Here is a 24,337-nt window from a genome sequence, read left to right as displayed (position 1 = left end):
GTCTACATGTGATACATATGCCTACCAAATGTTGTAGATCTATGTCAAACGTACTGCGAGGGCTGCTTCGTCGAATGTTTGTCAACATGTTGTAGGGGGCGCTATCGAGGCAATTTACGACAGCGAAGGCCAAAACCCATATAGAATATTTATTTCCATCACCTTTGAAATGTGTGGAAAGTTCCATGAGGTTGTGACCATCCCAAGCCCCTTTTCTTTCATGGTGAATGATGCGTTGCCACGGCAACAGCATTCAACGAAAACTTACAATAGTCACGATAAAGTTTCATTAATGAGTTATGGCTTTGTGAGACTGATCTGGTCCTCTGTCTAGGAGTAATACATCAAAGTATAAAACGTGTCATTTCCTTAAGTTACTTAATTTATAACACCTGAAAACGATGACAAATGTCTTAAAAAAGCAGAAATTGGTTTCTTCACTGCAGCGCCCCCTAGTGTTTGAATAGAATGAGAATGATAGGGTACGTTAAAGGATGCGATGTGAACATATGCTACACATTTGGTGATGATAGGCCAAGTGTTTTGGAAGTTATATGGATTGATGTAATAAGTCACGCCCCTTAGAGGTTCATTGGCCCTAAAATATAAAACACGTCACCAGTCCGGATATGCTCGTCACGTTTGGGGATATATATATATATATATATATATATATATATAGTTTTATTCTGGCCTTTGCTGGCCCAACGTTATTTATCTTAAAATATCTAATTCTGGCAAATTTCTCCCAAACATAAATAAATAAATAACATTCAGTAAAACGTTCAACTGACTTATTTTGGCGAGAATTTAAAGGTCAAACCTTTCAGATCTTTCTTTTGAGAATTCTTCTTCTATTTCTTCAGGAGATGGAGGATGTGGTCCAGGTCCAGGAGCAGGAGGTCCAGGTCCAGGAGGAGGAGGTCCAGGTCCAGGAGAAGGAGCTCCAGTTGAAGGAGGAGACGGAGGTCTGAAACACTGTCCCTGGTGTGTCGTTTCCATGGTTACATGTGTGACTTCCTGTCTGGTTTTACTGAACTGATCAATAAACAGAAACGTGACTCAAAGTCAGGCTCTTTCTTCAGTGCTAACATGCTAACATGCTAACTGGGCTCCGCCCACAAACACAGGACAAAGTGACGGATGAAAGCCAAGTTTATTGATCAGTAACACAAAGACACAACCTGTGTAGAAATAAATATCACCATAAATTAAAGAGGAACGGCTATTTACACATTTGATTATTTTACACGTTTTCACTCGTCCGTCTTTTCACTTCAGCAGCGATAAAAAACAACAAAAAAAACAACTAAGAAAAGCAAAAAGCAACGTCTGATTATTAAAAACCTTTCGAACGCAGCAGCTCTCGACCTTCAGCTCATCGACCTTCGACCCCAAAGCTCTCGGGTCTTCAGACGCAGGAGAGCGGATCAATAACCTCCTTCTCTCAGGACTCAAAGCATGTAGACACATGGGTTTAAAAAGTGGATCACTATTATTATTATTATTAATTCTGTTTCAGCAAAGACGTGTTTGATGAGGTGAAGCGGAGCGTTTGTCATCTCTGGGCTCCCGTAGCGCTGTCCCTTTAAATCTGAGCTTCTGGTTGAGAGCTGCTGAGCCTTCAGATCCACTTTCAGTCTCGTGTGCAAACGATCAGAACCTCAGAGCCTCAGAGCCGGGCGGTCGATGCCCCCCCCCCCGCTGCAGGTGAAGAGGAAACGGAAACAAGAAGAAAAAACATCACTGGACACAAAACGCTGCAGGTTCTCCGGCGTGTAGCCACCGCCATCCTGGTGGCCACAGCTTTCATAGTCCAGCTGTGTCGCACACACACACACATACACTCACACACACACAACTGAATAGTTTGACCAGTTACATCTTAAAGTAACACCTGGACTGTGCAGGTATTCTGATCGGACGGCAGGAAAAAACGTCCAATCAGAAGAAGCCGGCGTCCGACACCCCGAGGATTATGGGAAACAAACTTCACGCCGTCCTGAAGCTGAAGTTTGAGAGAATTCTCAAAAAGATACCAGATTTAATTTTCTTTTTAAAAGGTGAAAACATCTGGAGACAGGATTAGCTTAGCCTATCTTAGCACGACAGGTAGCATGGGGGAACTGCAGGACCTAGCCTAAGCTAGCTTAGCACAATGACAGGAATCATGGGTAAACTGCAGGGCTTACCCTAGTCTAGCCATCAACTGTCCAAGCAGAAAGTGTCGGAGCGAAATTAAATATTTAGTTCTAGTTGTACTGTCTACTAGCTAGCATGCTAAACAATAGCATTTAGTTCTGAGGAGGAAACAGAAGCGTTAGCTTCCAGCTTGGGTCTAGTAACTAAACCAGCTAACAGCTAACCAAAGAGAAGGTGACCCAAACCTAGCCGCACTGAGAAGCTAATATGTTGGTCTCTAACAAGAAGATACATCTGATTTCCCCCTGCTTCCTGTCTTTGTGCTGTGCTAGGCTAAGCTAATCTAGGCCGAACACATCCTACAAACTGGACTCAAGATGAATCAAGTGAAAAGCTCAGAAGGAAAAGTCAAGAAAACATTTTGTGAAACATGTTTGTGGTTACTGGTGATGTCTCACTCACTCTTGAGGGTCCCGATAGCTTCACGTTGTTCTTCTGCGTCTACCTGACTCTGGACTTCTGCTGCTGTCAGAGCGTCTTAAAGTTCTTCACTAAGTTCTCCTCATGAATGAAAAGAGTTTTGGGTGCTAAACCGACACAGACGCCTCGGTCCCTTCGTCAGGTGTTCAAGATTTAGGGTCGTTGGGCGAAACAGAAAGCTGTGATCGTGTTGCTGAGATCAGGACTTCATGGTCTCTGATGGATCCATACTAAGATCAGAGGACTTCATGGTCCCTGATGTCCCTCGGTGGATCGATACCGATCCAGACAGCACTTTTAACGACTTGCAGCGAACCCTTGCCAGGTAAAAGATAAATGTCCAGGTGTTGAACCCACAAACAGAATGAGGATGAGAGACTGCGAAGCTTCTACCACTACGAGAGCTGGTGGTTGGCGACTTGTGGAGCACTCCAATGTCAGCGGTGATTATGAAGTTGCATGGTGGCGTTGGTTGGTGATGTTGGTTGGTGGCGTTGGTTGGTGATGTTGGTTGGTGGCGTTGGTTGGTGATGTTGGTTGGTGGCGTTGGTTGGTGATGTTGGTTGGTGGCGTTGGTTGGCGATGTTGGTTGGCGATGTTGGTTGGTGATGTTGGTTGGTGGCGTTGGTTGGTGATGTTGGTTGGTGGCGTTGGTTGGTGATGTTGGTTGGTGGCGTTGGTTGGTGGCGTTGGTTGGTGGCGTTGGTTGGTGGCGTTGGTTGGTGGCGTTGGTTGGTGATGTTGGTTGGTGGTGGATCGTTTGGAGCCACCAGGACGAAGAAAGAGAGCTTTGACCCCTCGACAAGTCGAGTCCCGGCAACCTGGGATCAGGAATCAAGACACGAGTGCGAACGAAAACAAAAAAACACCCGAGGCACGAATTTTTTTAACCCCCCCCCCCCCCCTGAGAAAAACAAAACGAAAGAAATAAAAATAAAAACGTTTGGCTTTGTGGTTATGTACAGTGACTTCATGTGGACACAGTTTGATGTCCATCAAGTTTCCACAGACGTAAAGGACTGGTGTCAACGTCAGGGTCAAGTCTTCGAGCTGGAAGGGGGAGGAGCGAACCATCAGTCTGTCTGTGTGTGTGTGTGTGTGTGTGTGTGTGGTGATTCTCCAGTCAGCTTTTTTCTCTAACTAGCTCCGCCCCCTTCCTGGAGCTCCACCCCAGCTAATGGTGGACCTCGTTGGCGATCAGACTGTCCTCCCCTGACTGAAAATCCGCCTCGTTGATGCTGTTCCCTCCGTTCAACAACTCCTCGTCCTGGGACGACCCTCGGTCCTCCTCCACGCTGACAATGCCCGGCTCATCCGAGTTCGGGTCCTGGAGTACCTGAGCGATGTACATCTGCTGCTGCTGCTGCTGCTGCAAAACACAAGATCACAACCATGGTGGGTCAACCATCAGGAGAGACAGGAACCGGACCTCGAGCTGCCCCATCACTCACTGTGAGGGGTTAAAGGTCGTTTAACAACTCAGTGAAGACCTCAGTCAGAAGCTGCAGCGAGCTTGTTGCTGTGGACTAATGGTGCATGGACCAAAAGCGTTGAGCATTTTACTCGCTGGACTATTTGTGGTTTACGCACGTTAAGAAATAACCACTTTCTGCTTTGTACATGTTGTGGAAGCTTCGGCGCTGCTTCAGGCTGACCAGCAGCCAGTTTGATTTAACAATGGCAGAACGTCAGTGATGACGGGCGGAGCATCTCAGCGCTGATTGGCTTAAACAACTCAGTGTCACGCAAATTTTCCGGCGAGTTGAAACATTTGAACTCGCACATTTTTTGCGTTGCAACATTCACATGCATTGACTTTTTACAGTAGAGTGAATGCAGAGAATGCAGCTTTAACACATGAAGCATAGACTTCTATACAACCAGAGGAGTCTCCCCCTGCTGGTCAGGAGAGAGAATGCAGCTTTAACACATGAAGCGTAGACTTCTATACAACCAGAGGAGTCGCCCCCTGGTGGTCAGGAGAGAGAATGCAGCTTTAACACATGAAGCATAGACTTCTATACAACCAGAGGAGTCGCCCCCTGGTGGTCAGGAGAGAGAATGCAGCTTTAACACATGAAGCATAGACTTCTATACAACCAGAGTCGCCGCCCCCTCAACTCACCTGAGACTTGGTGATGGGGGAGGACGAGGGACGAACTGGACGTCCGTTCTCAACGGCGTCCACTTCGTTGTCCTTGGTGTCAATCTGAGACAGAAGCACAGAGAGACTGAGTGCTTTGATGTTTCTGGAGATAATAAAGATTACAAGAACGTTCTCGTACCTTGTAGTTGTGAGCACTGAGGTACTTGAAGTGTCCGAAGCAGACGTGAGACAGACAGACCACGATGGTGATGATCAGGACCACCAGAGTGAACATGGAGGTCGGCGTCTCGAAACCTACCGGCACATTAGCAGCTAGCGTTAGTTAGCATTCCTCACTTTGTGTTTGATGAATGTTGGTTTCGTCTCGACTGGGTAGCGGCATGTCCAGCAGGGGGCGGGGCTTACCTGTGCGTACGGTGGAGAAGAAGAGCAGCCAGAACAGGCAGAGGATGGGGGCCGCCACCACCTGGGTGACGGCCCCCGAGTGGATCTTCTTATCCAGTTTGGACGGCAGGTACGCGTAGTACATGTTGTACCTGTCCACCAGGTGCTTCAGCAGCATGTACATCAGACCTGCAGGGGGCAGTGTGACAAGACTCAAGACCCGACCTGGACTTGTCTGCATCTGTTTATATGCACATGTATATGTATATGTATATATATATATATACATATGTCAGGAGACTGACCAAAGGGGACGATGATCGGACAGGTGATACTGTAGGCCATCACCACCGTGAAGACGTTCATCATCCACGCGTACGCCACTCCGAACTGGAACTCGTAGGCCTGATGCTGCAGGGACCAAAGACAAAGTCTTCAACAGGACAGAACCACCATGAGGCTGCAATCTAGTCTATCCTCTAGTCCTCTAGTCCGAGTCCGTCCTCTAGTCAGAGTCAGTCCTCTAGTCCGTACTCTCAGTGAGTTAGTCCTCTAGTCCGTCCTCTAGTCAGAGTCAGTCCTCTAGTCCGAGCCCGTCCTCTAGTCCGTCCTCTCAGTCAAAGTCTGTACTCTAGTCCGTCCTCTCAGTGAGTTAGTCCTCTAGTCCGTCCTCTAGTCCGAGCCCGTCCTCTAGTCCGTCCTCTCAGTCAGAGTCTGTCCTCTAGTCCGTCCTCTCAGTGAGTTAGTCCTCTAGTCAGAGTCCGTTTTCTAGTCAGAGTCCTACCTCTAGTCCGAGTCCGTCCTCTCAGTGCAAGTCCGTCCTCTAGTTAGTCCTCTAGTCAGAGTCCGTCCTCTAGTCCGTCCTCTCAGTGAGAGTTAGTCCTCTAGTTAGTCCTCTAGTCAGAGTCCGTTCTCTAGTCTAAGGTTTCTTCCCTTTTTTCCCTGTCAAAGGTTATTTTTGGGGAGTTGTTCCTGATCCGATGTGAGGTCAAAGGTCAGGGATGTCGTATGTGTACAGATTGTAAAGCCCTCTGAGGGGAGTTTGTGATTTGAGATGTTGGGCTATACCAAATAAACTGAATTGAATTGAATTGAATAGTCCGTCCTCTAGTCCGTCCTCTAGTCCGTCCTCTCAGTGAGAGTTAGTCCTCTAGTCCGTCCTCTAGTCCGTCCTCTCAGTGAGAGTTAGTCCTCTAGTCCGAGTCCGTCCTCTAGTCCGTCCTCTCAGTGAGAGTTAGTCCTCTAGTCCGAGTCCGTCCTCTAGTCTGTCCTCTCAGTGAGAGTTAGTCCTCTAGTCCGAGTCCGTCCTCTAGTCCGTCCTCTAGTCTGTCCTCTAGTCTGTCCTCTCAGTGAGAGTTAGTCCTCTAGTCCGAGTCCGTCCTCTAGTCCGTCCTCTAGTCCGTCCTCTAGTCCGTCCTCTAGTCTGTCCTCTCAGTGAGAGTTAGTCCTCTAGTCTGAGTCCGTCCTCTAGTCCGTCCTCTAGTCCGTCCTCTAGTCCGTCCTCTAGTCTGTCCTCTAGTCTGTCCTCTCAGTGAGAGTTAGTCCTCTAGTCCGAGTCCGTCCTCTAGTCCGTCCTCTAGTCCGTCCTCTAGTCTGTCCTCTAGTCTGTCCTCTCAGTGAGAGTTAGTCCTCTAGTCCGTCCTCTAGTCCGTCCTCTAGTCTGTCCTCTAGTCTGTCCTCTCAGTGAGAGTTAGTCCTCTAGTCTGAGTCCGTCCTCTAGTCCGTCCTCTAGTCCGTCCTCTAGTCTGTCCTCTAGTCTGTCCTCTCAGTGAGAGTTAGTCCTCTAGTCCGAGTCCGTCCTCTAGTCCGTCCTCTAGTCCGTCCTCTAGTCTGTCCTCTAGTCTGTCCTCTCAGTGAGAGTTAGTCCTCTAGTCTGAGTCCGTCCTCTAGTCCGTCCTCTAGTCCGTCCTCTAGTCCGTCCTCTAGTCTGTCCTCTCAGTGAGAATTAGTCCTCTAGTCCGAGTCCGTCCTCTAGTCCGTCCTCTAGTCCGTCCTCTCGTCCGTCCTCTAGTCTGTCCTCTCGTCCGTCCTCTAGTCTGTCCTCTCAGTGAGAGTTAGTCCTCTAGTTAGTCCTCTAGTCAGAGTCCGTCCTCTAGTCCGTCCTCTAGTCCGTCCTCTCGTCCGTCCTCTAGTCTGTCCTCTCGTCCGTCCTCTAGTCTGTCCTCTCAGTGAGAGTTAGTCCTCTAGTTAGTCCTCTAGTCAGAGTCCGTCCTCTAGTCCGTCCTCTAGTCCGTCCTCTAGTCCGTCCTCTAGTCCGTCCTCTAGTCCATCCTCTAGTCCGTCCTCTAGTCCGTCCTCTAGTCCGTCCTCACCCTCTTGACATTGCGGCGGTCGGCGGCGGAGCGGGCCAGGCAGAGCCGGATCATGTACATGAGCAGACCGGGGATCCTCAGCAGGTCCATGGCGTTCCCAATGAACGCAGAGGCGATGACGTAGTTGACGAAGAACGCTCCGTTATCTGGCAGGAAGACGCACCTGAAGGGGACGCAGCAGACCCATCAATCAAACCGTATTCAGTTTCAAAATAAAACTACATAAAGAAGAGGAAGTCCTCAATAAAATAAATCTTTTTTTTTTTTAACAATTTAATCTGATATCGGAAGACAATTTGCAACATAAATTGTTTGAATATAAATGTAAATATTAATGTGATTTAAAGTTAAACTGTAATATTACATTTAAATCATACATTCTATGCACACTAATGGAACATTAATCTAAACTTCCTGATCAATCTGATAAAACATGAAATCAAAATGACTCACTCGAATCTGACTGTGGCTTCATCCAGGAACTTCTTATCAAAGAGCCAGCGGAAGAAAACATCCAGACTGGAAAACAGATGATTCAGTGAGGACATCAGAGGTCAAAGGTCACTCAGGGACGGATTCTTACAGCAAGCTGTTTGTATTACCTGCTGAGTCCAAGAGACGGCAGCAGCAGAACCATGAAGATCAGGAAGGTGTAACATTTATGCATCGTCGTCCTGTTTTCTCCAGACCTGGAGACATAGAGGGGTCAGGTCAGGGTCAACTCAGGGTCACGTAAACATCAGGTCAGGGTCAACTCAGGGTCACATAAACATCAGGTCAGGGTCAACTCAGGGTCACGTAAACATCAGGTCAGGGTCAACTCAGGGTCACGTAAACATCAGGTCAGGGTCAACTCAGGGTCACATAAACATCAGGTCAGGGTCAACTCAGGGTCACGTAAACATCAGGTCAGGGTCAACTCAGGGTCACGTAAACATCAGGTCAGGGTCAACTCAGGGTCACATAAACATCAGGTCAGGGTCAACTCAGGGTCACGTAAACATCAGGTCAGGGTCAACTCAGGGTCACGTAAACATCAGGTCAGGGTCAACTCAGGGTCACGTAAACATCAGGTCAGGGTCAACTCAGGGTCACATAAACATCAGGTCAGGGTCAACTCAGGGTCACGTAAACATCAGGTCAGGGTCAACTCAGGGTCACGTAAACATCAGGTCAGGGTCAACTCAGGGTCACGTAAACATCAGGTCAGGGTCAACTCAGGGTCACGTAAACATCAGGTCAGGGTCAACTCAGGGTCACGTAAACATCAGGTCAGGGTCAACTCAGGGTCACATAAACATCAGGTCAGGGTCAACTCAGGGTCACGTAAACATCAGGTCAGGGTCAACTCAGGGTCACGTAAACATCAGGTCAGGGTCAACTCAGGGTCACGTAAACATCAGGTCAGGGTCAACTCAGGGTCACGTAAACATCAGGTCAGGGTCTTACCTGGTCCAGTGAGCCTCGAAGAAGGCCGAGTAGTAGACGATGGTCGGCAGCAGAGCAGAGAAAGCCCAGAGCAGCAGAGTGGGGAAGAACTGAGTGACGATGGGATTCTGTCCAGACAACCAACAAACACAGCAGAGAAGAAGAATCAGCACACATCGCCACTGGAGGGGCTGCACCTAGAGGCCGGTCCTAGTGCCTTACGTTGAGGTACTCCACCGGCTTTGTGACGTTGAACTTGTCCATGGTGGAGATGATGATGGCGGGGGTGGTGAGGAAGAAGAGCAGGAGGAAGAGGATGCAGTTGATGATGAAGCAGCGGATCCACCAGGAGATCCCACCCAGCGACAGGTGCTCCCTGCAGGAAGTAAGTAGGACACTTCAGCTGAGGGCAACGGGTGCGTTGGTCGATATTTGCTGGTGCATTTGGGGGGGGCGGAGCTTGTGGACTCACCAGCGGACGTTCTGCGGGTCGGGCGCATACGAGACGCTCCAGTTGTAAACGTGAAGCGCCTCACTGAACTGAGAGGAACGCGGCTCCTGGCGACAACGGCAACCCTGAACCTGACAGGCGTTAAAGTCCTTCAAAATACTAACAGAGGGGGAGGAGTCACATGGAGGAGGAGGCGGGGTCAGAGCTGTATAAACTATTCAGCTAAAGTATTGACAAAATATTGGTCAATGACCCAAAAGACAAACAAGTCGGGAACCTAATTGAAAGTGAACTCACATGGCCGTCATGGACTCGTTCTGGAAGGTGACGAAGGCCATGCCCAGCGGTTTGGTGTGGACCTTCTCCTTCTCCTTCCTGTACTCCTCCTTCAGCTTGGACTCCGTCTTGGTGTAGTAGCTGACCGCCTCCTCCTACAGGACCAATGCTAACATGCTAACATGCTAATGGCACACCCCCTCACCCAGAGCAACACATCAGACCAGGTGCCCCCCCGAACCAGATTAGGTTCTATGGAGCCCCTGAAACGTTTGGTTGATCTACTAAAAGTGCTACGGGGAAACGTTAACGGCTACGGGGAAACGTTAACGGCTACGGGGAAACGTTAACGGCTACGGGGAAACGTTAATGGCTACGGGGAAACGTTAACGGCTACGGGGAAACGTTAACGGCTACGGGGAAACGTTAATGGCTACGGGGAAACGTTAACGGCTACGGGGAAACGTTAACGGCTACGGGGAAACGTTAACGGCTACGGGGAAACGTTAACGGCTACGGGGAAACGTTAATGGCTACGGGGAAACGTTAACGGCTACGGGGAAACGTTAACGGCTACGGGGAAACGTTAACGGCTACAGTGAAACATTAACGGCTACGGGGGGACATTAACGGCTACAGTGAAACATTAACGGCTACGGTGAAACATTAACGGCTACAGTGAAACATTAACGGCTACGGGGGGACATTAACGGCTACAGTGAAACATTAACGGCTACGGGGAAACGTTAACGGCTACAGTGAAACATTAACGGCTACGGGGGGACATTAACGGCTACAGTGAAACATTAACGGCTACGGGGAAACATTAACGGCTACAGTGAAACATTAACGGCTACGGGGGGACATTAACGGCTACGGGGGGACATTAACGGCTACGGGGGGACATTAACGGCTACAGTGAAACATTAACGGCTACGGTGAAACATTAACGGCTACAGTGAAACATTAACGGCTACGGGGGGACATTAACGGCTACAGTGAAACATTAACGGCTACGGGGGGACATTAACGGCTACGGGGGGACATTAACGGCTACGGGGGACTCTACCTCCTCACAGCCGGTGATGGCGCAGCAGCACAGGTGTCCACAGGGCTTCGGGTTGATCATGGTGGGAACGTGCTCCTTGGCCATCAGGTCGGTGAAGAACTTCTTGCTGCGCTCCGTCTTCTTCCTGTCCAACACACACAGCAGGTGGATAGAAGAAACACGCCGCTTCACAAAGTGCTCCCAGCATGCACTGGGGCATCTCTCTCACCTCTCGCCGTTCAGAGACATCAGTTTGGCCACATTGTAGCAGATCCGAGCCTCCAGCACCGTGCAGTTCTCATACGCCTGTCTGAGGAACAAGGGAACCAGTTCAACCATGTGACCAGAAGAGGAGGAGGAGGAGGAGGAGGAGGAGGAGAGAAGGAGGGGAAGAAGGAGAAGAAGAAGGAGGAGAAGAAGGAGGAAAAGAAGGAGAAAAGGGAGGAAAAGAAGGAGAAGAAGAAGGGGAAGAAGGAGAAGAAGAAGGAGAAGGAGGAAAAGAAGGAGAAGGAGGAGAAGAAGAAGAAGGAGGAAAAGAAGGAGAAAAAGAAGGGGAAGAAGGAGGAGAAGAAGGAGAAGAAGAAGGAGCAGAAGAAGGAGGAGAAGAAGGAGGAAAAGAAGGAGAAGAAGAAGAAGGAGAAGGAGGAAAAGAAGGAGAAGAAGGAGAAGAAGAAGAAGGAGAAGAAGGAAAAGACGGGGAAGAAGGAGGAGAAGAAGGAGAAGAAGAAGGAGAAGAAGGAAAAGACGGGGAAGAAGGAGGAGAAGAAGGAGAAGAAGAAGGAGAAGAAGGAAAAGACGGGGAAGAAGGAGGAGAAGAAGGAGAAGAAGAAGGAGGAGAAGAAGGAGAAGAAGAAGGAGGAGAAGAAGGAGAAGAAGAAGGAGCAGAAGAAGGAGGAACACAGTGAACTCACTCAAAGTGCTGTTTGATCTGCGTCTCCTCTGCGTATTTGGAGATGCCGTTAATGAATAAAGTTCTCTTCACCTGCAAGTCATGAAACAGGGATGAGAACGCAGGTTGTGTACTTCCTGTTGACGTGTTTGTTTACTTCCTGTTGATGTCCTCTCACCAGGTCGTCCTCCTTGTAGTGCATCTTGGAGGTGTGTCTCCTCATGCTGTAGACCGTCAGCAGCAGATACATGAAGGCAAAGGACGTGTGCAGCCACAGCAGGTTAGTCCTGGAGATACAGGGGTCAATCATCTCTATTGATCCATGTTCATCTCCATTGATCGTCTCTATTGATCTCTGATGGTATCTGATGATCTCTATTGATCTCTGATGGTATCTGATGATCTCTGATTACATTACATTACATCACATTTAGCTGACGCTTTTATCCAAAGCGACTTACAATAAGTGCATTAAACCATGAGTCCAAACTCAGATAATCTCTATTGATCTCTAATGGTATCTGATGGTATCTGATGATCTCTGATGGTATCTGATGATCTCTGATGGTATCTGAAGATCTCTATTGATCTCTGATGGTATCTGATGATCTCTATTGATCTCTAATGGTATCTGATAATCTCTATTGATCTCTGATGATCTCTATTGATCTCTAATGGTATCTGATAATCTCTATTGATCTCTGATGGTATCTATTGATCTCTGATGGTATCTGATGATCTCTATTGATCTCTGATGGTATCTGATGGTATCTGATGATCTCTATTGATCTCTGATGGTATCTGATGGTATCTGATGATCTCTAATGGTATCTGATGGTATCTGATGATCTCTGATGGTATCTGAAGATCTCTATTGATCTCTGATGGTATCTGATGATCTCTGATGGTATCTGAAGATCTCTATTGATCTCTGATGGTATCTGATGATCTCTATTGATCTCTAATGGTATCTGATAATCTCTATTGATCTCTAATGGTATCTGATAATCTCTATTGATCTCTGATGGTATCTATTGATCTCTGATGGTATCTGATGATCTCTATTGATCTCTGATGGTATCTGATGATCTCTGATGGTATCTGAAGATCTCTATTGATCTCTGATGGTATCTGATGATCTCTATTGATCTCTAATGGTATCTGATAATCTCTATTGATCTCTAATGGTATCTGATAATCTCTATTGATCTCTGATGGTATCTATTGATCTCTGATGGTATCTGATGATCTCTATTGATCTCTGATGGTATCTGATGATCTCTATTGATCTCTGATGGTATCTGATGATCTCTATTGATCTCTAATGGTATCTGATAATCTCTATTGATCTCTGATGGTATCTGATGGTATCTGATGATCTCTGATGGTATCTGAAGATCTCTATTGATCTCTGATGGTATCTGATGATCTCTATTGATCTCTGATGGTATCTGATGATCTCTATTGATCTCTGATGGTATCTGATGATCTCTATTGATCTCTGATGGTATCTATTGATCTCTGATGGTATCTGATGATCTCTATTGATCTCTGATGGTATCTGATGATCTCTATTGATCTCTGATGGTATCTGATGATCTCTATTGATCTCTAATGGTATCTGATAATCTCTATTGATCTCTGATGGTATCTATTGATCTCTGATGGTATCTGATGATCTCTAATGGTATCTGATGATCTCTGATGGTATCTGATGATCTCTATTGATCTCTGACTCCAGTGGAACTCATCCTGTACTCACCCAGACTTCAGGTTGGCTATCGTGGTGCGTCCGAAGCTGTAAGCATTGTTTTCTGGAACAAATAGAAACAGAAGTCATCAGGAAACGATAAGACTGTTGGTGAGAACCTTCTGGAATTAGAAGGAACACAAGCTACAAAGGTCTGAACCTACAGACTCACACACTTACCATGTAGGGCTACATACCTACAAACCCACAGACCTACACATTTAGACTTACAAACCTACAAACAGACAAATCTACAAACATATAGACCCACAAATCTGCACGCTGACAGACCAACACACTTATAGACATACAGACCGCCAAACTACAAACTTACAGACCTACAAACAAATCTACAAACATATATACCTAGAGACCTAGACATATACAGACCCACACACCTACAGACAGACAAACACATCTACAAACCTACACACCTATACATACAGCCCTACAGACATATAGACTTACACACTGACAAACCAACACACTTACAGACCCACAAAGCTACACACTTAGACCTCCAAACCTGCAGACCCAAACCTACAGACCTACAAACTTAGACCCACAAACCCACATACCTAGATAACCAGACGTAGATATCTACAGACTTACATACCTAGATACCTACAGACCTAGATACCTACATAACCACAGACGTAGATATCTACAGACAGTTCTGATCTGACTGTTGTTACCTTCTTTAGAAGGAGGTCCGGGGACTCCTTGGCTTAGGAAAGCATTGTTACTGATAATTCTGACTAAAATCAATCAGACATAAGAACACTGTGTGAACACAAACTAATTAAAGGCACAGTGCAACAATTAGAGGAACCAATCACTGCATAATAAACTAACACTTGTTTTCTTTCTTTACATCTATGTTTCTAGAGCACGACAGACCCTGGGAGGAGGGACAATGTTCTCTCTTCCAATCACAGCAGAGCAGTCAGAACGACTGAAGTAATTTAAAGTCTTTAATCTTTAATAGAGCTTTAATATTTGACTGAGATTAGGAACTCAAGTTGTAGTATTCATAAGGAAGATTTTAACATGTCAAACGCTCAGCCTGGAAGATCAAGAGAAGGAAATATGAAAGTAAATAGAAATTACCTTTTAATAATGTTTTCAATTCATAATGGTGATCTCGACAATGTTGGAAAGACAGGATTCTAAATATATATATATATATTATAAAAATGAATATAATTTCTTCTCTAATCGGCCCTCTTGAGCCCATTGAGTCATCAGAGGCTCACAGAGTAACCTCCTCTCTCCTGATTGGCTCACAGAGTAACCTCCTCTCTCCTGATTGGCTCACAGAGTAACCTCTTCTCTCTGGTTGGCTCACAGAGTAACCTTCTCTCTCCTGATTGGCTCACAGAGTAACCTCCTCTCTCCTGATTGGCTCACAGAGTAACCTCTTCTCTCTGGTTGGCTCACAGAGTAACCTCCTCTCTCCTGATTGGCTCACAGAGTAACCTCCTCTCTCCTGATTGGCTCACAGAGTAACCTCCTCTCTCCTGATTGGCTCACAGAGTAACCTCCTCTCTCCTGATTAGCTCACAGAGTAACCTCCTCTCTCCTGATTGGCTCACAGAGTAACCTCCTCTCTCCTGATTGGCTCACAGAGTAACCTCCTCTCTCCTGATTAGCTCACAGAGTAACCTCCTCTCTCCTGATTGGCTCACAGAGTAACCTCCTCTCTCCTGATTGGCTCACAGAGTAACCTCCTCTCTCCTGATTGGCTCACAGAGTAACCTCCTCGCTCCTGATTAGCTCACAGAGTAACCTCCTCGCTCCTGATTAGCTCACAGAGTAACCTCCTCTCTCCTGATTGGCTCACAGAGTAACCTCCTCTCTCCTGATTGGCTTTCCTCCTCACCCAGAAGGTCTCCAGAGAAGTTGACGGGCAGAACGATGCCGACGGAGAGAACGCCGACGACGACCAGCAGCCCGATGATGTGACGCTGGAACGACAAGTAGTGAACGGCGTCTTCTCCACACTTCTCCCGGATCTCCTCGTCCCTATGGGGCAGAGGGGGGGTCAGAGCTCTGAACCTGATCAGGATCTGAAGCTACATTAGGGAATTAAACCAATGAGGATAATAATACATGTAATAACCTATTGTTATTCTAATTATTATTCTCGTTCTCGTATGTCTTTGCTAGGGCTAAACCTACATTATTAGATTTTCTGCCATTTAGAATTTTGTAAAAGTTTTCTTCCATCTCCTTCTAAACGCTGTTCCAATTCTTACAAAACTTTATGTGGTTCATTATTGGTTCAATGTCATCAAATGTTCTCAAAAGCTTGTTGATAGCACATTGTGTTTAGAAGCTATGGACCAATGAACTTCTAAGGAGACACCTAACTTCCACATCACTTAACCTGTCCTCACCAAAGAATGAAGATTCTCTCCACATGGCATCCCTAAACATTAATTCTTTCATAACATTTAAACATTAGGGGGCGCTGCAATCAATCACTCTGTATTTGCATTTTTAGCCTATTTTCATCGTTTTGGGGCGTTGTAAAAGAACTCCTCCGCTTAGAGATTAAACCCAATTAATTTCACATTCAGGCATTATGGTCTTGAGACCTCAGCAGTGAAATCTTATCAAAATATTAAAAAAATATAAAACTATGTGCGTTCGGTGCAGCGACAAAACGTTTTTTTTTAACTTGGCCATACATTATGTAATCTGCTCCGTATTTCTCACGACATGACACACTGACCCTGAAGACATCCATATTATAATTTTGAATTCTAGTCATAGCGCCACCTAGTGGCAACAGTAAGTTACATGTTTTCTACTGTTATTATTCAATTTCAATTCAGTTTATTTTGTATAGCCCAATATCACAAATCACAACCTCCCCTCAGAGGGCTTTACAATCTGTACACATACGACATCCCTGACCTTTGACCTCACATCGGATCAGGAAAAACTCCCCAAAAATAACCTTCACAGGGAAAAAAGTGAAGAAACCTTCAGGAGAGCAACAGAGGAGGATCCCTCTCCCCGGATGGGACAGATGAATAGATGTCATGTGACCAGATGAACAGAGTTACAGAGTTACATAAACACATTACATGAATATGACAATGTATGAATGGAACTCCAATCCATGAAACAGAAGGAGGTAGAGAGGAGGGGGGGCGGGGCATCAGCAGGGCCAATGGGAGGCCGGCTCACCAGCATCAGACACCTCCAGGTCCAATGGACCCTATGAGACGTGAAGTCACAAAGGGTTATACCCTTCTCCTCACATATTAATCAGATCCCTCACATATTAATCAGACTTAATACCTTGATGATGCTTCACTGTGAAGGTCGTATGGACTCGTTGAAGGGCGGCGAGTTGGAGCATCGGAAAAGTTTGATCCTTCGCCGTGATCGAATACACCGATGTAACTCGACTCCAAAAGATCAGAACCGTTCCAAATTCCACATGTGTGATGAGACTCCAGGCCTGAAGACTCTAATGTTTAATTATAGTGGTAGCGCCACCTACTGGTAACAGGAAGTACAATGTTCTATACTTTGGCTAGCTCCTCTTAGATCAGATCGACATCAACACACAAACGTAGGACTTTCATGATGCCATCACACAAAGCATTTATTGTTTTGGGTTACGCTGTTGCCGTGGCAACCCATTCTTCGCATAAAACAACAAAGGGGCTTTGGAGGGACTAAACGTGCTCGATACGCAACTAAACTTGGCACGCACATTTAAAGTCAGAGATGTAGTTACCTAATAGGATGTTATTTCTTCAAAATGGTGATTCGGCTACAAATATGAATGTAAGCTGCCCCAGCGCCTAGTTTGGCCTACATGTCTAACACTTGGTTGGCATATGGAACACATGTAAACAAAAAAGAAAGTCTCTTGGGGCCATGCTCCAAACTGAGACGTGTCTCCGCCGCTCTCCAAAATAAAATGAAAATAGAAACACATTGTTCCTCATTCTCAAAAAGTGTCTTCAGAAGATCAACGTCAGAAAGATCTCTGATCGCCTGATTCATGAACGCCTGTAAATGTGTTCTCAGCTGTTCTCCCGATGAGGGGAACGTAGTCCTGGACATGAGAAAGACCTTTATCGAGAACTTCATCTATTACAAAATTACAAAGCACACGGACATAAAACTAAGACATTAATATACATGAAGTGCTTGTACCTTCGTGTACATGTTTACGTCACGGCGTTAACAGGTTACGGAGAGTGGCTTTTCTGCTGATGCCCTTCAAAACAAAAGCTCAACATTGAGCATGAATTGAGAGTGGCTTTTCTGCTGATGCCCTTCAAAACAAAAGCTCAACATTGAGCATGAATTGAGAGTGGCTTTTCTGCTGATGCCCTTCAAAACAAAAGCTCAACATTGAGCATGAATTGAGAGTGGCTTTTCTGCTGATGCCCTTCAAAACAAAGCTCAACATTGAGCATGAATTGAGAGTGGCTTTTCTGCTGATGCCCTTCAAAACAAAAGCTCAACATTGAGCATGAATTGAGAGTGGCTTTTCTGCTGATGCCCTTCAAAACAAAAGCTCAACATTGAGCATGAATTGAGAGTGGCTTTTCTGCTGATGCCCTTCAAAACAAAAGCTCAACATTGAGCATAAAATTGAGAGTGGCTTTTCTGCCGTTGCCCTTCAAAACAAAAGCTCAACATTGAGCATGAATTGAGAGTGGCTTTTCTGCCGATGCCCTTCAAAACAAAAGCTCAACATTGAGCATGAATTGAGAGTGGCTTTTTCTGCCGTTGCCCTTCAAAACAAAAGCTCAACATTGAGCATGAATTGAGAGTGGCTTTTCTGCTGATGCCCTTCAAAACAAAAGCTCAACATTGAGCATGAATTGAGAGTGGCTTTTCTGCTGATGCCCTTCAAAACAAAAGCTCAACATTGAGCATGAATTGAGAGTGGCTTTTCTGCTGATGCCCTTCAAACAAAAGCTCAACATTGAGCATGAATTGAGAGTGGCTTTCTGCTGATGCCCTTCAAACAAAAGCTCAACATTGAGCATGAATTGAGAGTGGCTTTTCTGCTGATGCCCCTTCAAAACAAAAGCTCAACATTGAGCATGAATTGAGAGTGGCTTTTCTGCTGATGCCCTTCAAAACAAAAGCTCAACATTGAGCATGAATTGAGAGTGGCTTTTCTGCTGATGCCCTTCAAAACAAAAGCTCAACATTGAGCATGAATTGAGAGTGGCTTTTCTGCTGATGCCCTTCAAAACAAAAGCTCAACATTGAGCATAAAATTGAGAGTGGCTTTTCTGCCGTTGCCCTTCAAAACAAAAGCTCAACATTGAGCATGAATTGAGAGTGGCTTTTCTGCCGATGCCCTTCAAAACAAAAGCTCAACATTGAGCATGAATTGAGAGTGGCTTTTCTGCCGTTGCCCTTCAAAACAAAAGCTCAACATTGAGCATGAATTGAGAGTGGCTTTTCTGCCGTTGCCCTTCAAAACAAAAGCTCAACATTGAGCATGAATTGAGAGTGGCCGTATCAAGCATCGCACCCCGTTTTAAAAAGAGTTGTAGTGGAAAGCAGCTCATTGCCACTAATGCTGATAAAACATGATGGCTCACACATATCTGTACTCATTTTGTTTTGCACAGGTTGCACAATATTGTTGTTTTTAGATTCAGTGTAAAACTCAGTAAAAAACTCTATTTCCAAATATTTGAACTTGTTTTGTTTAGTTTTTCACAGGTTGCACTTTATTGTTATTATCTTCTAAGAAAAACTTTCATGAATGCCAAATTTGTCCCGAAAGTGGAGTTCAGAAAATCACCAAATGAAAATCCAGGAGCCCAACTACAAGCTCACAGACAGTGTTCATCACAGACAGTGTCCATCACAGACAGTGTTCATCACAGACAGTGTCCATCACAGACAGTGTTCATCACAGACAGTGTCCATCACAGACAGTGTCCATCACAGACAGTGTTCATCACAGACAGTGTCCATCACAGACAGTGTCCATCACAGACAGTGTTCATCACAGACAGTGTCCATCACAGACAGTGTCCATCACAGACAGTGTCCATCACAGACAGTGTTCATCACAGACAGTGTTCATCACAGACAGTGTCCATCACAGACAGTGTCCATCACAGACAGTGTCCATCACAGACAGTGTTCATCACAGACAGTGTCCATCACAGACAGTGTCCATCACAGACAGTGTTCATCACAGACGGCTCACAGACTGGAGTCACATTGTGAGCTGAACTGAACTTCCATGAGTAACTGACTGAGCATGTTGTCAGTGTTGTAACATTAATATTGGGACTTCATCCTGCTCATTGTAAATGTGTTTTTCTTCTTCATATTGTGTGCGCTTAACAAATAATTGACTTTTATGTTGAAAGTCAATGAGTGTTCTTGGTCACATCCAGTTGAAAGCTGGACCAAAGTGTTTGATTTCAATCACAATGAGAACAAATAAAAAGTCTGGACAGTCTGTTCCTCTCAACGCCTCAATAGGAGATCTCGCCTGTCACCAAGGCAGAGGTCAGAGGTCAGGGATCTGGTGACCACTGCTCTAAACCGTACCAGAAGTCGGCCATTTTGACTTTTGTGTGATTTTTACATGCTTTAAAATAACAATCTGCTCCGAGGTAAATCATCGGATAGACTTCAAATGTGGTCAGTACAATCTAAACACTTTAGTGATTAACAGTTATCAAATGAGGGCCCGATCAATGCTACTTAGTATTGTTATTTATTACTACACAAAGCATTTATGGTACTCACTTTATTCTGAAGATGGCCGTCAGCCACGAGCAGAAACCCTGCAGGTAAAAACACAGATCATCAGGAGGAGGAGACAGTGAAGAGGAGGAGACAGTGAGGAAGAGGAGACAGTGAGGAAGAGGAGACAGTGAAGAGGAGGAGACAGTGAGGAAGAGGACACAGTGAAGAAGAGGAGACAGTGAGGAAGAGGACACAGTGAGGAAGAGGACACAGGACACAGTGAGGAGGAGGAGACAGTGAGGAGGAGGAGACAGTGAGGAAGAGGAGACAGTGAAGAAGAGGACACAGTGAGGAGGAGGAGACAGTGAGGAAGAGGAGACAGTGAGGAAGAGGACACAGTGAGGAGGAGGAGACAGTGAGGAGGAGGAGACAGTGAAGAAGAGGACACAGTGAGGAGGAGGAGACAGTGAGGAAGAGGAGACAGTGAGGAAGAGGACACAGTGAGGAGGAGGAGACAGTGAGGAAGAGGAGACAGTGAGGAAGAGGACACAGTGAGGAAGAGGACACAGTGAGGAAGAGGACACAGTGAGGAAGAGGAGACAGTGAGGAAGAGGAGACAGTGAAGAAGAGGACACAGTGAGGAGGAGGAGACAGTGAGGAAGAGGAGACAGTGAGGAAGAGGACACAGTGAGGAGGAGGAGACAGTGAGGAAGAGGAGACAGTGAGGAAGAGGACACAGTGAGGAAGAGGACACAGTGAGGAAGAGGAGACAGTGAGGAAGAGGAGACAGTGAGGAAGAGGAGACAGTGAAGAAGAGGAGACAGCGAGGAAGAGGACACAGTGAGGAAGAGGAGACAGTGAGGAAGAGGACACAGTGAGGAAGAGGACACAGTGAGGAAGAGGAGACAGTGAGGAAGAGGAGACAGTGAGGAAGAGGACACAGTGAGGAAGAGGAGACAGCGAGGAAGAGGAGACAGCGAGGAAGAGGAGACAGTGAGGAAGAGGAGACAGTGAGGAAGAGGACACAGTGAGGAGGAGGACACAGTGAAGAGGAGGACACAGTGAGGAAGAGGAGACAGCGAGGAAGAGGACACAGTGAGGAAGAGGAGACAGTGAGGAAGAGGAGACAGTGAAGAGGAGGACACAGTGAGGAAGAGGAGACAGTGAGGAAGAGGAGACAGCGAGGAAGAGGACACAGTGAGGAAGAGGAGACAGTGAGGAAGAGGAGACAGCGAGGAAGAGGACACAGTGAGGAAGAGGAGACAGTGAGGAAGAGGAGACAGTGAGGAAGAGGAGACAGTGAGGAAGAGGACACAGTGAGGAAGAGGAGACAGCGAGGAAGAGGAGACAGCGAGGAAGAGGAGACAGTGAGGAAGAGGAGACAGTGAGGAAGAGGACACAGTGAGGAAGAGGAGACAGTGAGGAAGAGGAGACAGTGAAGAAGAGGACACAGTGAGGAGGAGGAGACAGTGAGGAAGAGGAGACAGTGAGGAAGAGGACACAGTGAGGAGGAGGAGACAGTGAGGAAGAGGAGACAGTGAGGAAGAGGACACAGTGAGGAAGAGGACACAGTGAGGAAGAGGAGACAGTGAGGAAGAGGAGACAGTGAGGAAGAGGAGACAGTGAAGAAGAGGAGACAGCGAGGAAGAGGACACAGTGAGGAAGAGGAGACAGTGAGGAAGAGGACACAGTGAGGAAGAGGACACAGTGAGGAAGAGGAGACAGTGAGGAAGAGGAGACAGTGAGGAAGAGGACACAGTGAGGAAGAGGAGACAGCGAGGAAGAGGAGACAGCGAGGAAGAGGAGACAGTGAGGAAGAGGACACAGTGAGGAAGAGGACACAGTGAGGAGGAGGACACAGTGAAGAGGAGGACACAGTGAGGAAGAGGAGACAGCGAGGAAGAGGACACAGTGAGGAAGAGGAGACAGTGAGGAAGAGGAGACAGTGAAGAGGAGGACACAGTGAGGAAGAGGAGACAGTGAGGAAGAGGAGACAGCGAGGAAGAGGACACAGTGAGGAAGAGGAGACAGTGAGGAAGAGGAGACAGTGAGGAAGAGGAGACAGTGAGGAAGAGGACACAGTGAGGAAGAGGAGACAGCGAGGAAGAGGAGACAGCGAGGAAGAGGAGACAGTGAGGAAGAGGAGACAGTGAGGAAGAGGACACAGTGAGGAAGAGGAGACAGTGAGGAAGAGGACACAGTGAGGAAGAGCAGTAAGAGACAAAGCAGTCCTTACGTTGTCCCTCTGGTCGAAGTCCACAGAGGACGACACGGAGGTGAGGCGTTTCGTAACGGTCGGGCGTCTCAGAGTGCATCGCCGAGGCAACGCTGTGGACACACACAGGAAGCAGTCAGCTGACGTGTTAGCCGCTAGCACGTAGCCGCTCTGACCTTTGACCTATGCGTCTGAAAGCCGATTGAACTGAGTTGAGCAACAGGGGGCGCTAACAGGAAGTGAACACAAACATCCACCTGCCTCTGTGAAGGCGTTTCCAGGCGAGTTGAGATCAAACTTTATTGACAAAGGGGGAATTTACCTGGAAACTAAAACAACAACTAGAAACTGGAAATATAATAAATAAGAATTGGTTTTGTTGTGGTGCTGCGGCTCCCGTCCACATGGCATCGCTGTCACAGAGTTTACCAACAATAACACATATATATGAATCTCATTGAAGTGGGTTTTTCCATTTAAGTAAAGAACGCTGATGAGCTTTAAAGTACGTTTAGCACAGAATACTTGGAACAATGTCAATGCAGGACTTTCACCTGATATTCTTACTTCAACTGTGACTTAAGGGACTTCTGTTTAAGTGGGTAAGCTAACTAGCTAGCTAGCACGCCACAGGATTGACGACACACTGAGCTACAAACAGTGTGTACCTGTTGACCGGTTCATAGTTATCTCGGTCTCGTCTCCAGCTGGACAACGGTAACACATGGGGAGAAGTTATGAGTGTTAGCATCACACCCGTTAGCAATAAACCCGTTAGCATCACCTTTGTTAGCAACACACCCATTAGCATCACATGCGTTAGCATAACACCCGTTAGCATTACATCTACCAACAGAGAAAGATCCAGACTTTTTATCCTGGAGCCTCTAGGGGGGGCCCTGGTAATCAGGACCCCCTGTAGGTCTGGGGCCTCTGGGGGAGGAGCCCTGTAGGTCTCGGGCCTCTAGGAGAGGGGGCCCTGGTAATCAGGACCCCCTGTAGGTCTGGGGCCTCTGGGGGAGGAGCCCTGTAGGTCTCGGGCCTCTAGGAGAGGGGCCCTGGTAATCAGGACCCCCTGTAGGTCTGGGGCCTCTGGGGGAGGAGCCCTGTAGGTCTCGGGCCTCTAGGAGAGGGGGCCCTGGTAATCAGGACCCCCTGTAGGTCTGGGGCCTCTGGGGAGGAGCCTGTAGGTCTGGGGCCTCTAGGAGAGGGGGCCCTGGTAATCAGGACCCCCTGTAGGTCTGGGGCCTCTGGGGAGGAGCCCTGTAGGTCTGGGGCCTCTAGGAGAGGGGGCCCTGGTAATCAGGACCCCCTGTAGGTCTGGGGCCTCTGGGGGAGGAGCCCTGTAGGTCTGGGGCCTCTAGGAGAGGGGGCCCTGGTAATCAGGACCCCCTGTAGGTCTGGGGCCTCTGGGGGAGGAGCCTGTAGGTCTGGGGCCTCTAGGAGAGGGGGCCCTGGTAATCAGGACCCCCTGTAGGTCTGGGGCCTCTGGGGGAGGAGCCCTGTAGGTCTGGGGCCTCTAGGAAGAGGAGCCAAGGGTTCATTACTCAGCCTTGTCATTGTCCAACAGTCTGCTAGAAAATTCCATTAATATAAAATGACTTGGCAGTGACATCATCATGCTGTCACAGTGACGTCATCATGATGTCACTGTGACGTCATTGTGACGTCTCTATGACGTCGACAGGTCGAACACGTTCATGTAATAACTGCATGCTTGTAGTAGCACCTGTTGTCCTGTAGGGTAAGTCGTGTTAAAGCACCAACCAGAGAGCGGCACCCTGTTAATGTACCCGGAGGAGGAAGTGGACAAACCAGACATACTATTCCTGCTCCTCGAGGCCGCTGAAACGCTGCTTCAGTCTTCAGGGCGGAAACAGAGAGAAGAATCACAAGCTGCTGCCAGAGCACTAACATCTTCACCTTGATAAAGTCTGAAACAGTGAGCGTCGGGTTTTATTGGTCGATACTAGTGCTGAGAAGTTTAACCAGACAAACATCTGTAGACAAACATCTGTAAACAAACATCTGTAGACAAACATCTGTAAACAAACATCTGTAGACAAACATCTGTTGACAAACATCTGTTGACAAACATCTGTAAACAAACATCTGTAGACAAACATCTGTAAACAAACATCTGTAGACAA

The 24,337-nt window shown here is 47.0% G+C and overlaps 2 protein-coding genes across 5 annotated transcripts in view; one reads left to right on the top strand and one right to left on the bottom strand.

Annotated features, from left to right (window-relative positions):
- rrbp1b (ribosome binding protein 1b) overlaps positions 1 to 1,065 on the top strand; it is a 31,699-nt gene extending 30,634 nt beyond the window's left edge. For 2 of the 4 annotated variants that reach the window (XM_034541579.1, XM_034541666.1), the window contains exon 24: positions 867 to 1,065. In XM_034541579.1, the coding sequence (XP_034397470.1) occupies positions 867 to 974 (108 nt within the window). In that variant the 3' untranslated portion in view covers positions 975 to 1,065. The remainder of the gene's footprint in view (positions 1 to 866) is intronic. The other 2 variants (XM_034541748.1, XM_034541832.1) reach the window with 1 other exon arrangement.
- A 2,450-nt stretch (positions 1,066 to 3,515) lies between these two features.
- The window catches only part of LOC117731191 (CSC1-like protein 2), a 32,354-nt gene continuing 11,532 nt past the window's right edge, over positions 3,516 to 24,337 (bottom strand). The window contains 22 exon segments of the mRNA XM_034533373.1: positions 3,516 to 3,991; positions 4,748 to 4,831; positions 4,908 to 5,023; positions 5,135 to 5,302; positions 5,419 to 5,524; positions 7,426 to 7,588; positions 7,879 to 7,944; positions 8,028 to 8,114; positions 8,875 to 8,981; positions 9,076 to 9,229; positions 9,326 to 9,463; positions 9,602 to 9,735; positions 10,650 to 10,773; positions 10,858 to 10,938; positions 11,540 to 11,610; positions 11,696 to 11,804; positions 13,280 to 13,331; positions 15,150 to 15,292; positions 20,033 to 20,070; positions 22,209 to 22,256; positions 22,258 to 22,300; positions 24,012 to 24,050. Coding sequence (XP_034389264.1) covers positions 3,797 to 3,991; positions 4,748 to 4,831; positions 4,908 to 5,023; positions 5,135 to 5,302; positions 5,419 to 5,524; positions 7,426 to 7,588; positions 7,879 to 7,944; positions 8,028 to 8,114; positions 8,875 to 8,981; positions 9,076 to 9,229; positions 9,326 to 9,463; positions 9,602 to 9,735; positions 10,650 to 10,773; positions 10,858 to 10,938; positions 11,540 to 11,610; positions 11,696 to 11,804; positions 13,280 to 13,331; positions 15,150 to 15,292; positions 20,033 to 20,070; positions 22,209 to 22,256; positions 22,258 to 22,300; positions 24,012 to 24,050 — 2,266 coding nt within the window. The 3' untranslated portion in view covers positions 3,516 to 3,796.

Source organism: Cyclopterus lumpus, chromosome 1 (assembly GCF_009769545.1).
Source record: "Cyclopterus lumpus isolate fCycLum1 chromosome 1, fCycLum1.pri, whole genome shotgun sequence".
Lineage (NCBI taxonomy): Eukaryota > Metazoa > Chordata > Actinopteri > Perciformes > Cyclopteridae > Cyclopterus > Cyclopterus lumpus.
This window is presented reverse-complemented; position numbering and strand designations above follow the sequence as displayed.